At 34.4% G+C, this 16,417-nt stretch overlaps 2 protein-coding genes across 2 annotated transcripts in view; one reads left to right on the forward strand and one right to left on the reverse strand.

The window, feature by feature from the left end:
- Window positions 1–16,417, reverse strand: part of DNAJC14 (DnaJ heat shock protein family (Hsp40) member C14) — a 1,080,043-nt gene that overhangs the window by 456,933 nt on the left and 606,693 nt on the right. The gene's annotated exons all lie outside the window — the stretch shown is intronic.
- Window positions 1,034–1,972, forward strand: LOC126023050 (olfactory receptor 6C2-like). Its single transcript, XM_049784103.1, has one exon. It carries the CDS (start codon window positions 1,040–1,042, stop codon window positions 1,970–1,972), a length of 933 nt encoding a protein of 310 aa, XP_049640060.1. The 5' UTR covers window positions 1,034–1,039.

Below are 16,417 nucleotides of genomic sequence, written 5' to 3' on the forward strand. Positions count from 1 at the left end.
CTTGCCAGAGAAAGTGACTAGTGTGATTTTCATGGTGACTCTTTAGAGAGAAAAAAAAAACTATAAGAAATCCATTTTCCCCAAGTCATATTCTTTTCCTCTGTGCATCTAAAAGTTAGCCTTCTTTAATTAGATAAATAGATTTTAAAAGGGTTGGTAACAAAAATGTCTATTAAATTTCAGATTGTCAATAAGTAGCATGGATAATTAAGGATAGGCATCTATTCTCTAGGGTAGGCGATCATAACACCCTTTTGTTCATGTTTTAGTCAGTCATGGGATGAGAATGAGACATTACCCACAATACTGGCTATTTTAAAATGTACTTCCAGAAGAAAACAAACCTTTGAGGCTATTCAAAATAATAGATGTACATAACATAAGCTTAAACATTTTTATCATTTTACAATTAAAAGAGACAAATAAGAAATTCAATAAAATTGAACATATGAGATTTTATGGTACTTTTTGCTCCAAACGTGATGAAATAGTAAGTATCTCTATAATATTAAGAAGAGCAAGTACTTGTTTGAAAGAAACAAGTGCTACAAAGATTGAACAGGTAAAATTAAGTCACTTTGGGTATTATGTTATGAGGAGTTGAGTGTGATTTATTGATAACTGCCCCAATAGATGGTAAGATATAAAGTTTTCCCATTTCATTTTATTAATTAACATTTTTCGCCTCCACTTTATAATGTTCATTGGGGATATTCTGATGGGAGTGGAAACTCAGCAAACTGAAGGACTCATGTCTTCCTATATTTTTCTAATATTTTAAAATTGATCCTGTTATTTAATTATAAATTAAATAGCATATTATATTTTGCAAATTATATTTAGATAAAAAACAAACATAATTCAGGGAAATGGAGCCTAGCACAAATACATTCATAATAAATTATTGATGATCAACTGAAAACGTAAAAATGCTTTTCCAAGTGCTTAGTGTGTATTACAATAAATATTTTAATATTCCATTCCTCAGATTCAAAGTTTATGATTTATTCACATGACCAATATGTTTCTGAAGAGAGTAATGAAAAACCATTCAATAACAACATTCATCCTGCTAGGATTAACAGATGACCCACTTCTACAGATTTTTCTTTCCATATTGCTGTTTCTCACCTACATTTTCACTCTTATTGGAAATCTAATAATTATCATTCTCACCCTGGTGGATTCTCACCTTAAAACACCCATGTACTTTTTTCTTCGAAATTTCTCCATATTAGAAATAATATTTACAACTGTCTGTGTTCCTCGATTCTTATACAGCATGACAACTGGGGACAAAAGTGTTTCCTATAATGCTTGTGCCACACAGCTATTTTTTGTGATTCTCACTGGGGCAACAGAATTTTTTCTTCTAACTGCCATGTCCTATGATCGTTATGTGGCCATCTGCAAACCACTACACTACACTAACATCATGAATGAAAAGGTATGCATCATTTTTGTTGGTTTCTGTTGGCTAGTTGGATTAATTGTCATAACTCCACCACTTAGCCTGGGAATTCAACTAGATTTCTGTGATTCTAATCTCATTGACCATTTTGGTTGTGATGCAGCTCCTCTGCTAAAGATCGTTTGCTCAGACACTCAATTTGTAGAGCAAGTTGTTTTAATCATGGCTGTGCTGACTCTTATACTTACACTAATCTGTGTAGTTGTGTCTTATACGTATATCATCAAGACTATTCTGAAACTTCCTTCAGCTCAACAAAGAAAAAAAGCTTTCTCCACCTGTTCCTCCCACATGATTGTAGTTTCCATTACATATGGAAGCTGCATTTTTATTTACATCAAACCTGCAAAGGAAGGAGTAGCCTTAAATAAGGTGGTATCATTGCTCAATACTTCGATTATTCCTTTGATGAACCCTTTCATTTATACTTTGCGAAATAAGCAAGTGAAACAAGCCTTCAGGGACACACTTAAAAAGATAGCTTTTCTTTCAAAAAATTAGGAAATTGAAAATACTTTTTAGCTTGAAAATATATAGCAAGAAATAAGGCTCATCATGGCAAAATATGAAGATCTTTTGTGCAAGGCAAACACCCTACCACTTGCACCACTGCTCCGGCCCCAAATTATGTAGATTTTGAGTTTACCTCCTCTCCCTCTACAAGCCTACAATTCCATATCAAGCAATTTACTTTAATACATAATTAAAATGTAGAACAGCACCAGAACCACAAAGAATTAAAGACCTACTTTAAAGGACAAGGAAGATGGAAACACAGCCTCACTCATAACAGCATCTTCAGTGAATAACCCAAAGTCAACAGAATCGTTATAACCATAAATATTCTTCATGTGGACTAAAAGATTTCTATTCATTAGGAACACAATACCTTGGATACACTGGAATTACAAGCACCCACAGTCATCAAAAAACTTTTTGAAGAAATAATGGCAGAAATTGTTTATAAATGGAGAAGAAAATGTGCGAATAGAAACTTAAAAACTATTACATTTCTGGGCTTAGTGAGCTAGTTCTAGGGGTAATGCATCTGTCTTGGATATGGCCCTTTAGAATGTACTCTCCCACATACCATATAGTTCCCCCTAGATGCTTCATCAGCCCTAAGTTTAAAGACAGAAACTAGCCCTGAATACTGCCATGTATAGCCTTTCCCCAGAAAATAAAATAGTAAATTAATTTTCAAAGGGTAAAAATATATCAAATAAAATATAGGAAAGTAGGAGATTTTAAAGAGTTCAGATTAATTGAACAAAATATTATATGTAAAATATGTTGCATACAAACTTTGTGATCAATGTCAAAACAAAAATGCATACTAGACTAAGAACTAATAACATAATAGTAAAAAAGTTATTAAAACAAAAGATTACAAAGAAAATACAAAAGAACAAAGAATACAGAAACCACAAAAACCAATGACAATTAGCAAAAGAAAATATCTATCTGTGAATCATAATCATTACTGTAGGTAAATTGAAGGCATAAATAACTGGTGTGGGGATGCCCCTGATTCAGTACACTATGTGCCTAAAATATTACTGTGAAAGATTTGTAATTTACTTTGGTCAAAATAAAAATTATTTAATTAAAGAAAACAAAATAAATAAATAAATAAACATATAGAAGGACCCATTCACATCACATCATTCAAATTATTATTGGAAAAAACTTGCAAGAGGAATTAAGCATGACATTAAATCTAATTTTAATAGGTAAAACTGGCACTATGTGCATTTGATATAATATTGTTTATTGAAATCTCTTGAACACAACTAAAGAACTACTAAAATGATAAACTGATATAATAAAGATAAATGTTACTGGGGCCGGGGCAGTGGCGCTAGAGGTAAGGTGTCTGCCTTGCCAGTGCTAGCCTAGGACGGACCGCGGTTCAATCCCCCCACATCCCATATGGTCCCCCAAGCCAGGAGCGACTTCTGAGTGCTTAGCCAGGAGTAACCCCTGAGCGTCATCGGGTGTGGCCCAAAAACAAAAACAAAACAAAAAAAGATAAATGTTACTAATTAAATATACAAAATATGTTGAATTTCTATACATTAACTGTGAACATATAGGAAGATAAAACAAAAATAAGAATAAAAACATTTGTAATCTATCAAAATAAAAAAAAAACTTCAGGAATAAATTTAACCAAGAAAGTAAAAAAGTTACACTAAAAATAAAAAAAATAACAGAAGAAAACACAAGTAAATCAAAATATATTCTGTAATCATGAATTTGAAGAATTTAATTTTATTATCATTTTACCTAAGAGAATCTAGAGATCCAAACCACTCCCTGTGAAAATCATTCTAACAGAATTAGAGAAAATTATTCTAACATATATCTAGAAACACAAGACTTAAATAACCTATACAATACAGAGTAAGAAAAAATAGGGCTACTACACTCTTCAACTTTATACTGTACAAAACTAGAGTGCAACCTGATATTATAAATAAAAAAGGCACACATACCAGCCAGAATGAACCTATAGAAATTAATCCATCTATATAAAGACAACAAATATATGATAAAGGAAACAAAATATACAGTGGAAAATATATTTAATAGTACACAAAACATTAATTCAAAGAAGAAAAGTATAGGTACTAAACTTCATATTGGCCTTAGAGGTATTCAACAATATCTCGAAGAGAAAAAAAAAGGAAACTAGTAGTGCATTTTTAAAATAAAGCTTCCGCATAGTAAAATGAGATTGCCCACTGGACAGGAAAAGGTATTTTCTTTTTTTTTTTTTTTATTGTGACCAAAGTGCATTACAAATCTTTCACTGCATCATTTATGGTACATAGTGACAATGAATGAGGGGCATTCCACCACCAGTGCTGTTCTCCCTCCATCTCTGTTCCCAGTATGCATCCCATATGGCCCTCCTTTACCCCCCAGAATGCTAGTGCAACTGGTCTCCACTTTACAGCTTGTTGTAGATTGAGCATCCATTCTACCGTCATTGGAGATAAAAAGGATAAGAAAAAAGGGAGAAAAAAATTTTGGTGACAACTACTAAAAAAAGAAAGAAGAGAGAGAAAAAAAAGAAAAGAAAAATGGAAGAAAAAAAGAAAAAATGGACCCGGAAAATAAAAATAAATCTAAATAATAACCACAAGAGTGAAAAAAAAAAAGAGAAAAGTGGAAGAAAAAAGAGAAGGAAAATAAAGTCAAAAACTAGCAAATCAAAACAAAACAAGAAAAAGTATGGGTGCTGGAGTGGCAGGGTTTGGCGTTCTCCCCACTTTTTTTTTTTTTTTTTTTTTTTAGGCACAGTAAGCATTGGGGAAGAAAGGGAATTCCCGTGGCCTAAGAAATTCAGGGTTTCTCCATCCTTGAAGCATACCATCATGGGATCAACCCCTGGCTCCATGTATACTCATTACCTCATCCCAAAGGCTTTTTTGTGATTCCAGGGAAGTTTCCTCTCGGTTGTGTGTGAGAAAATCAAGCCACTGTAGCTAGTGATCTTGATATTTGCCCGGGTTATAGGTCAGGGTCTAGGATAGAGTCTCTAGGTTCTAGAGGTTCCTATCCATCGTTGTTGTTGTGTTCAGTCTTCTGTAACACTTGCTTCCTGTTTTCGTTTAGTCCTAAACTGAAGCCTAGAATATTATGGATCCAAAGATATTTTCAAAATATATGCAAAATAGGTTAATATTCTCTATATATATTCTTTTTCTTTTGGCTTTTGGGCCACACCTGATGATGCTCAGGGTTACTCCTGGCTATGCACTCAGAAATGGCCCCTGGCTTGGGGGACCATATGGACATCAGGGGATCTAACAGCAGTCCATCCTAAGTTAGAGCATGCAAGGCAGAGCCCTACCACCTGCACCACTGCTCTGGCCCCAATATTCTATATATTTTAAAAATTAAATCCACAATTAAAAACAGTCAATCTTTATTAATTATTTTACTTACAGCATTGTGAATTACAAAGTCATTAATAGATATATTCTAGATATAAAATCTTTTAGCTCCAATCCCAAGTGTCAATCTCATTCCACCAATATTCCCAGAGTCAATCCTCTTAACTTTCTACCCACCAAGCAAGCCTGCCATCATAAGAGACACCTTTGAAAGTTAGACTGTTAAAGTTTGAGTCTCGTGATTTCATTGTTGCCAATTCCGTGGCTTTATTTAGTTCTGCCCTTTTTTAACACCACCAATGCATCTGTTGACTCTTGTTTCCCAGTGTTTCACATCTATCTTAACCATTGAATTTCTTCATGCCGTTATTCTAAGTACCATGTAGAAGTGATATTATTCTATATTTATAATTATTCTTCTAGCTTACTTCATTTAGAATAATATTTTCCAGTTTTGTCCATGTTGCAGCAAACTGCATACCATTTACTCCTTACAGATTTGTAGTATTTAACTGTATATATGTACTACATCTTCATGATTCACTCATCTGTTGTTGACATCTAGGTTGATTCCGACTCATCTATTTAGCAATAAGTGTTACAATAAATAGTGTAAATGCATACATCCTTTTTAATGAGTGGTTTTCTGTCCTGGGTATACATATTCAAAAATGGAATTGTATGGTTATATAAGCAGCTCAGTTTTTAGTTTACTAAGAACCCTCCATACTATTTTCCGTAGAGATTAAACCAGACATTTTCACCAGCAGTGGATGAGAATTCCTTCTTCGCTTCATCCCTGCCAACACAAATTTATCCCAGTGTATTTGATATGTGCCATCTCAGTGGTCTAGGATAAAATATAAGTTTCATTTTGACTTGGATTTCCCCAATGTTAAGAGATCATAAGCATTTTTTCATATACCTTTTGTCCATCTGTTGGTCTTTCTCAGTGATGTGTCTGTTTATTTCCTCTCCATTTTGGATTGGTCTTTTAGATTTTGGAAGTTAATCTTTGTGACTACCTTGTATAGCGTAGATATTAACACTTTATCTGATTGTTGAGTGTAAACATTATTCTCACTTGGTTAATTATCTTTAAGTTTTATCTCATATTTCTTTTGCCATATAGGAACATTTATGTTGATGTAGTCCATTTTTCCATATTTGATTCTGCAGCCTTTGCCATTGGAATAATATTATTCCTAGACTTCAAAGGAGTATTTTGTCTATGTTTTCTTATGCACTCTATAGATTCAGTTTGATCTCAAGGTCTCTGATCAACTTCCAATTGACTTTTGTGTACTGTGTAATATATGGATCCAGCTTTAATATATTACATGTGAACAACTCAATTTTCAAGTGGTCAAATGATCTAAAAACTCATTTGACCAAAAGAGGCATAGAGATGAACAGCAGCTATATGAAAAGGTGTCCAACATCACTAATCATTAGAGATATATAAAATAAAAAACAATGACAATATTTATTATAATAACCTAAAAGGAAGGTTAATAACTTGCTAATAAAATGTCCGGAGTGACAGGAGAGCAGTTAGGACTCTTGTCTTAACAGGATCAAGCCTATTTCTATCACTGGCATTCCATATGGTCCACAAGCACTGCCAGGATTAATTCCTGAGTGCAGAGCCTGGAGAAACCCCTGAGAATTACCTGGTATACCTCATCCCCAAATTGATAAAATATAATTAATAATTATCTATAAATTAGTTCCTTTTAAATAATGAGACAAATATTTTAATTATGAATAGCAATTATGAAAATAAGAAGAGATTAGTGTTGGTAAGGACATGGAGAAAGACTATCATTGTATACCTTTAGTATCAATGTAAATTGGCAGAATTATTATGAGAGACAGGAATTCAAAGAAATAGATCAAACACTCCTGAGGTTTATATGGAACAATAAACCTTTAAGAACGGTTGAAGAATGCCTTAGGAACGAGATGATGGGATGCTTGAGCACCTTTTCCACACTCCTATCATCAATCTTTGCAGTCAGGCCCTTTTATCCCCTTACTGAAATAAAAAAATTTAATTCAAGAAGATATCTGTATTCATCACAACACTATATACAATAGCCATGAACTGAAAACAGTTCAAGTTGTCAACACCAGAATGGAAAAAGAAAATGATATACTTATATAGGTAGATAAACAACATAAGATCCTCCCTCCTAAAAAATCCAAACTTATATTCATTTCCAATATATATGGAACATTCTCCAATATAAACCGCATAATGTGTCATAACTCAAGTGTCCAGAAATTTATAAAAATAAAACCATACTAAATATTTTATCAGACCTAAAAGTGGAAATTAACTATAAAGCACCAAAATTCAGTATTAAGGAGATAATGCAGTCTCAATGTTCACATTGGACCAGCTCAATAGATTCACTCTTTTCTGGAACAAATTATAAATCAAGCAGTAAAAAATCAAGGGTACACCAGCTAGATGGCTGAAGCTGGCATTTGGGGAGGTTAGGGAAAGCTAAGCCCATGCCCTGCGGAAGACACACCTGCTGAATCCATCTCCCATAATTGCTTCTTTGCCTATGATCCTACTTGGCCACTTTTCTATGATTCAATAATCTGACCAAACTCTAAGCATACATGTATCTGCGTAAATATCACAATGGCTTTTTTTTTAGAGTGAGTACTGGCACCCCCCCTACCCCCCCCACACACACACATCTCATTCTTCTACTTCCAAAAGACCTGGCTGCTGAGAACATGCCATTAAAAATTACAGTATTAGTTATTGTGCTAAATTCTTTGACAACTTTATTTGTCTTATGCTGTCATCTCCATAAGAACACACCAATATAAATAGATAGATAGATAGATAGATAGATAGATAGATAGATAGATAGATAGATAGATAGATAGATACCAATGTGTAGCTGATCACTTAATATTTGGAAACAAATGAAATACATAATGGACAATTAGCAAGAAGAGGATATTAATGCCATGTCTTAATTATGCCAATGTCTTAATGATTTAATTGAAGATACATTAATTTTCACAAATTTGCTTGTCACTGTACTACTTTATAATTTTTTCTCTTTCTTTTCCTTTTTTATTTCTATTTTTTAAATCTCTTTGCTCTCACTTATTTAGGAAAAATGTATTACTGTCAACTATGTGGTGCATTTTCTTTAAATAAAATAAAATTTAAAAATTAGTACTAAGGCCATAGCACTGCAGCTTACATCAAGAAAATAAAAACAATTAAAACAATAACCTTACTCATAGTTAGAGAAACTGGCAAAACAACAAATAAAAGTAAATAATTAAGTAAAAACCATAACAAAAATATAGTAATTAAACAGATATAGTAATTAAAAAAATTTAAAAAAATCAATGAATCTAGGAACTTTCCTTTAAAGAAGTAAGGAAGATTGACAAATCAGAAAGAAACCCCAAATCAGAGAGTAAAGGAAACATGTCATTAAACTAAGAATAGAACTTCCCTATGACACAGTGATATCACTTTTTTGCATCTACACCAAAACACACACACACACACACACACACAAACCCTTGTCATGATAAATACATACATATGTTCATATATACATAATAGCCAGGACACTGCTATTCTAGGTATTTGATGGTTCCACACGAACTTTAAAATTGATTATTATAAATCCTTGAAGAAGTTTGTTTGAATTTGAACAGGAATTGCATTGACTCTCTACAGTAGTTTTGGTAAAATGATCATTTTTGATGATATCGATTCTTGCGATTCATGAGCATAGAATCTTATTTCATATCTTTATGTCTTCTTCAATTTTATCTTAAGTGTTTTGAAGTTTTCATAATATATAGGGATCTCACCTCCCTTGTTAGGGTGATTTCTAGGTAATTGATAGTTTTGGACACTATATTGAATGGGATGGACACTTGGATCTCTCTCTCTTCTCCTTCTCTCTCTTTCTCTCTCTCTCTGATTTGTTATTTGTATAAAGGAATGCAACTGTCTTTTGTGTGTTGACTTTTCAGCCAGCCACTCTGCTGTATTGGTTTATTGTTTCCAGGAGCTTTTCTTGGACTTTTAGTTCTTCGATGTACATCTTCATGTCATCTGCAAATAGAGATAGTTTGACTCCCTCTTTTCTTATTTGAATTCCTTTAATTTCCTTCTTTTGTTTGATTACTATTGCTAGGACTTCTAATACTATGTTTAATAAGAGTGGAGCTAGTGGACATCCTTGTCTTTGCCAGACTTTAGTGAAAATGCTTTCAATTTTTAAACACTAAGAATAACACTAGCTAGAAAGATTTTTATAGATAGCTGTTATTGTCTTGAGGAAGGTTCTATTCACACCTATTTTGCTGAAGATTTTCTTAATGAATGGATGTTGGATTTTGTTAAAAGCCTTTTCTCCATCAATTGATATAATCATGTGTTTTTTTATCCTTCCTTTTATTGATGTGCTGTATGATGTTGATTGATTTGCATATATTGATCCATCCTTGCATCCCTGAGATGAAACCTAGTTGGTCATGTTGTATGATCTTTTTGATATGTTGTTGGATTTGGTTTGCTAACATTTTGTTAAGGATTTTTGCATACATCTTCATTAGTGATATTTATCTTTGGTTTCCTTTCATGGTGGTATCATTGTCAGCTTTGTGAATAAGTGCGAAGGAGTGTGATAATAACTTCATAGGGGGGTTTCCATCTTTTCAATATTTTGTAAGAGTCTAAGGATCAATGGTAGTAATTCGTCTCTGAGTGCTTAATAAAATTCACCTGTAAATGCATCTGGTCCTGGACTTTTGTTCTTGAAGAACTTCTTAATTACTGTTTCAATATCCTTACTTGTGATATTATATTTCAATATCCTTACTTGCGATAGCCTGTTTAAGCTTTCCACTTCCTCCTCATTAAGTATAGAGGGAGATGAAATTTTTTCCAGAAATCTGTCTTTTTCTTCTAGGTTCTCTTGCTTAACTAAGTACAATTGTTTATAATAGGCTCTCATATGTCTTGGACTTTTGGAGATTATGTTGCAATCTCTCCCCTTTCATTTCTGATCCAATTTATTTGAGTATTTTCCTTTTTTCCCCTTTTGTGTGTTGTCAGTTGTTTGTCTGTCTTATTTATTCTTTCAAAAATCAGCTCCTGGGCTCAATTCTGTGAGTTGTTTTCTTTGTTTCTGTATTGTTGATTGCTTCTCTAGTTTTTACTATTTATTTTCTTCTGCTTGTGTTTGGGTTCCATTGCTGTTGGTTTTTCAGATGTTTAAGATATCCCTACGTTGTTGAGTTTGTCTTTTTCTTTTTTCCTAATGCAGTCTGGTATTGCTATGAGTTACACCCTAATTACTGCTTTTGCTATGGTAATTTTTTTCTTCATTATACTTGGTTTCAAAGAATCTCTTTATTCTCCTTTTATTTTCTTTTTGATCTAGCTATTGTTGAGTCTCCAGGTGTTTGAAATTCTCTACATCTTTTTATAGTCAATCTTTATCTGTGTGCCATTTAGGTCTGATAGGGTAATTGGTAAAACTCTTATCTTTGTGACTTTATTTAGGTTATATTTGTGACCTAAAATATGATCTATCCTGGAGAAAGTTAGATATGCACTTGAAAAGAATGTGTATTCCAATTTTGAGAGTTAAATGCCCATTCATTAATCCCAATTCTTCTAGCTTCTTATTTATGGCTGTTATGTATTTGCTAATTTTCTGCCTAGTGGATTTATCTAGTGTCGATATTGGGGTGTTGAAATATCACACTTCTATCACATTTCTGTTCATGTGTTTCTCTAAGTTTGTGAGCAAAATCCTTATATATTTTGCAGGGTCTACATTTGGTGCAAAGATGTTGATAAGAGTTAGTAGTTCTTGGTCTATTCTTCTCCTGCTCAATAGGTAGTGACCATCTTTGTCTCTAAGTACTTTCTTGAGGTTGAATGCGATCTGATATAAATATGGCTGCCCGGCTTTTTTGTTGTTTTATGGTAACATGTTTAGTTGATTTTCAGCCTGTGTCTATCCTGAGCTTTTAAGTGTGTTCCTGCAGGCAGCATATATATTGGTTTTGCTTCCTGATCCAACCCTCTACTCTGTGCTTTTTGAATGGAGAGTTTTGTCCATTGACATTTAAGGAGACTCTTGACAAAAAGAGCTGTTGTGCCATTATATTGTGTAGGGTTGTAGTTACAATTGGAAATTTGGTTTGCTCTTTGAGTAGTTCCTTTAGGGTCGGTTTGATAAGTCAAATATTGTGAGTTCTTTTTTGCCCAAGAATTATTTTAATCCTCCCTTCCATGTAAATGAGAGTTTTGCTGGGTAGTGAACTCTAGGTTGGAAATTTATTTTTTTTAGAAGTTTGAATATGTCATTCCACTCTTTTCTTGCCTCAATTCTTTCAAATCAAAGATCTGGGTTAATTCTAATGTTTTCCTTTATACTTGAGGGGTTCTTATCTCCCTTACTGCCTTCAAGAGCCCATCTGTCTCTCTCTGTCTCTCTCTTTTGTTTTCTGCCATTTGGATTACTAAATGTCTTGGTCTTGTTCTGTTAGGGTCTACTTTACTTTTACCTCTTGGATTTGTAGAAAATCTCTTTCCCAAGATTGTGGAAGTTCTCTGTTGTTAACTCCCTCACTACTTGTTCTTCCCCTTTCCTGTTTTCTTCCCTTTATGGTATTCCTATAATTTGACAATTATGTCTTATGTCTTTGTTCATTGAGTATCTTACTTTTCTTCCAGTGTTTTGTCTCTTCTTTCTTTTTGACTTATTTATCACTGATGGCTTGTAATTTGTCTTCAACAAAGTCATCTATGAGATTCTCCACCTGTGCAATTCTACGATTATGGCTTGCTAATAAGATTTTTATTTCCTTTGGCTCTATTATTATGGATTTTCACATTTTCTGAAAGAGTTCTTCTTTGAGTTAGTTGAATTGTTTGTTTATAGATTTCTTAATTTCACAGGCTAGTGACTACTTGATTTCCATTGCTAAACCATTATGTGTTGATTTTAGGTCCTTTTCTATAAGGTTCAGACTTTTGGGTGGACCTGGAAATTTGCCAGGATTTCTCTCCATATCCCCACTCTAGGTGTCTTCCTTAGCTTCCCCTTTCATCTTTATTTATTGGTTTGCAATACTGGAGTATCAGGGTGTTTAAGAAAGTGATCTATTGAATTGTTTGTATGATAGGTGGCTCAAGACATATCTTTTGTTTTGTTTTGGGGCCACACCCAATGAAACTCAGAGGTTACTCCTGGATATTTGCTCAGAAATCACTCCTGGCTTGTGGAACTATATGGGAGGCTGGGGGATTGAACTGCGATCCTTCTTGGATTAGCCACCTGAAAGGCAAACGATGGTGCAGTGGTAGGGCATTTGCCTTGCATGTGGTTGATCCGGGAACTGTATATTTTCTAAGAGAAAGAAGTGCTAGATTCATTCTGCCAGGAACTCTATGATATAAATCAAAGTGACTGTGTAGTTTGGTAAAAGGAGGACTGATAGGAAGGAGAGGTATTTCAGTGATGGCACTGGAATCCAGAAGGTGACTGAGGGAAGGCTGAAAGAAGGCCCTATTAACGCTTGGTGGAGGGGACTAGGAAGGAGTTTCCTTTGTTCCCACCCAGACACAGATCTGACTGTCCCTGGGGTGAAACGATCAGCCATGATGCTGGGACCTGAAAGGAGGCTGATAAAATACACAAAAAGACAGCCCCGTTTGCCTTTGGTGGAATAGCTTAAGACGTGAGTCTCCCTATTTCCTCCCAGACACAAACCTTGCTGACCCCAAGAGGCAGATGATCAGTGATGGCACTGGAACCCAGAATGAGGCTGAGGGAAGACTGAAAAGAAGGCCCTGTTTGAGGTTGGTGGAGGGGATTCTCTTATTATCTTTTTAAATTCCTTTTTTTTTCAAGGCTACATATTCCATATTCTGTCCATGCAGTTCCACTTGCTCACCTTAAAATAATTTCTTTTTTTTTTTTTTTTTGGTTTTTGGGCCACACCCGGTAACGCTCAGGGGTTACTCCTGGCTATGTGCTCAGAAGTTGCTCCTGGCTTGGGGGACCATATGGGACACCGGGGGATCGAACCGCGGTCCGTCCAAGGCTAGCGCAGGCAAGTCAGGCACCTTACCTTTAGCGCCACCGCCCGGCCCCTCCTTAAAATAATTTCTATGAAGGCCTTGAATTTCACTTTTTTCAGAGATTTCATAGCAGTTTCTCTACAAGATTTTCTTACTGTTCTCAGAATCCCATCAGGAACACATCATCATTGGTCTAAAAAGATTTGGATTGGCACCTTTGACCTCCATCCAGCATTGGTCTGTCTCAGAGAATTACACAAACACAAAAGGAGACAATCAAACACATGTAAACTGCCCAAACTTTAGATCTTCTAGGCAGCCATCAGGTCTCATATTTATTCATTTCAGTACATATCATTGCCCCGCCACTGCTCTGGCCTTCCAACAGGTGAGCTGTTGTTGATGGAGACATTAAGGACAATAAATAAGCACATCAACATTTAATATGTACATGAAGTACATGTAATTGAGACTGGGGTGTTTTACAATGCTATCTGAAAACACCTCTAAAGTTTGAAGTCCTTAGGCCAGGTCAATTCAATAGTACAGCAGGAAGGGCATTTGCCTTGTACTCAGCCAACCAGAGTTTTGTTCTCAGATGGTTCCCCAAGCATCATCAGAAGTAATTTCTGAGTGCAGAACCAGAATAACCATTGATCGTCGCCAGCCATGGAACAAATATCAGCTATCCAAATAAATATAAAAAGCAGAGTGACTTTCTGATTCTATCCCTATATCTAAAAGACTCTACATGCTTCCCTGGCATGTAATTTCAGCCATTATATATTTGTGATTAATTCTATACTTTCCTGCTATAGTATTGTTTTATGGATACAAACTCTTTGCATTCTAATATGTTAACCACTTTACCAATAGGCATATCCTTCTCTTGAGGGATATTTTAAGGGGACAAAATCAACAAATATCTCTACATTAATAAATAAATCTCTACAAATTTTCACTAACTTTGTTAGTAAAATTTGTAAGCCTTATACCTCCATGATCTAAAAAAATAACAGAGATGCCAATACAAATAAAAAGATACCATTATACTGAGACATAATCTAAAATTATGTATTATAGCCTATGATTCTGATATAAACCTATGAAACACCTTAAAGGTGGAAAAGCTTTTTTTAATATATATATAGTATCAATTATAAAATGTTTTATTCTTTTGCAGAGAGGCACTTTTCTTGCTTACTCCTTGTACTGTAGTCATATCTCTTATAAAGAGCTTGGAGATGGTATGGGATGCCAGACCTTACATAGATCCAGACTATGCTGGATCCACAGCATGCAAGGCTGTATTGTTATTTCATCTCCCCAAAAAACTTTAATAAAATTTGTAATAAAAGACTTTGCCATAGAGTGAGACAGAGCAGGAAATAAATTAAGTATAATGAATTGAATAGTCTTTCTAAAAAAGTGTTTAAGACAATTGTATAATCCTTATTAATAAAAAAAAATACTATCCATAAACAACCTATATTTTATAACAAGGACAGAAAATAGTTATCTCTTAAACAAAAATCATATTTTAAAATTATTTTAAATAATTGTTGAGCTAAAGAATATAATAAAAAGGCTTAAAAGTAGGAAGACATGGGGTTAGAGAGATAGTACAGGGGTTATGGCATGGCCTTGCATGTGTCAGGATTCTATCCAGATAATTGCTTATGGTTCCTAAGCAGCTCCAGGAGTGACCCTGAATGCAGAGACAAAAGTATGCCCTGAGCACAGAATTTTATTTAAAATAAAAGAAAAGATAAATTTTGCATGTAAACAAAAAGTAAAGCAATCACTATATTCAAACTATATTTGTTATAAACATGAAAAGAATTCTTATTGAAAAAGAGAAAAATTAAAAAAAATCAAAAATTAGTAAAATATAAAATTAAACAGTGAGAAAATAATATGGGAAGAAAGGGCCTGAGTAAGGCACAACAGTAGGGCATTTGCCTTGCATGCAGCTGTCCAGGGATGGACCCGGTTTGATCCCTGGCATTCCATATAGTCCCCCAAGCCTTCCAGGAACAATTTCTGAGTGCAGAGCTAGAGTAATCCCTGAGTGCCACTGGTGTTGCCCAAAAATCCTATATATATACGCAGGGAGATGTCAGGGTAGCCTTGTAAACAAAATCTATGGGGACAAAAGCCACAGTAAACAGAAAGACTATACTTTCAGAGATCATTTCTATAATACGTAAACAGAGAAAACAGTCAAACTTAACAAAAAGTATAATGTTAAATGTCAAATAGGATAGATTTGAGCTTTGACACAAAGTAGTAGTACATACTTACATGCTGGAGACACACTTCTATCCCTAGCACTGCATGTTCGCAAAAACATTATATCATGAGAATCCCTGACACAATAAGAGGAAAGTCTTATTAACCCGATAAGCTAAAAAATAGTAAGAAAGACCAACCCAGTTCAATCCTTGGCACTACATATGGTCCATCAAGCACCTTCTGGAGTTATCCTGATCAAAAAGTCAGGAGTAAATGCTGAGCACAGCCAGGTGTAGCCCGAAAATAAAAAACAAACAAATAGGCAGGAGCAACAGTACAGCAGAATGGCATATACCTGACATGTGGCTGACCTGCGTTTGATCCCAGTTCTCTATATGTACACTAATCCTATCAGGACTGATCCCTGTGTACAGATCCAGGAGGAAGCCCTGAATACTGCTAGTGTATGACTCCAGAACCCAAAAAAGAAAACTTAGAAAAAATATGCTAATAAATATTTAAATTTCATTGACTACTTGAAATGTCAGTTTTCTGAATTCTCCAATAAAAAGGCATGAAGTGACTTTATAGAACAAAAAATAAGACTTTTTATCTTGCAATAAAAAATATATAATAGTTTCACAGACAAACATAGATTGCAAAAAATCAAACCCACTAGCAAATAGTAATTTTTAAGGCCAGTACAGC

The sequence above is a fragment of the Suncus etruscus genome, chromosome 11 (assembly GCF_024139225.1).
Source record: "Suncus etruscus isolate mSunEtr1 chromosome 11, mSunEtr1.pri.cur, whole genome shotgun sequence".
Classification (NCBI taxonomy): domain Eukaryota; kingdom Metazoa; phylum Chordata; class Mammalia; order Eulipotyphla; family Soricidae; genus Suncus; species Suncus etruscus.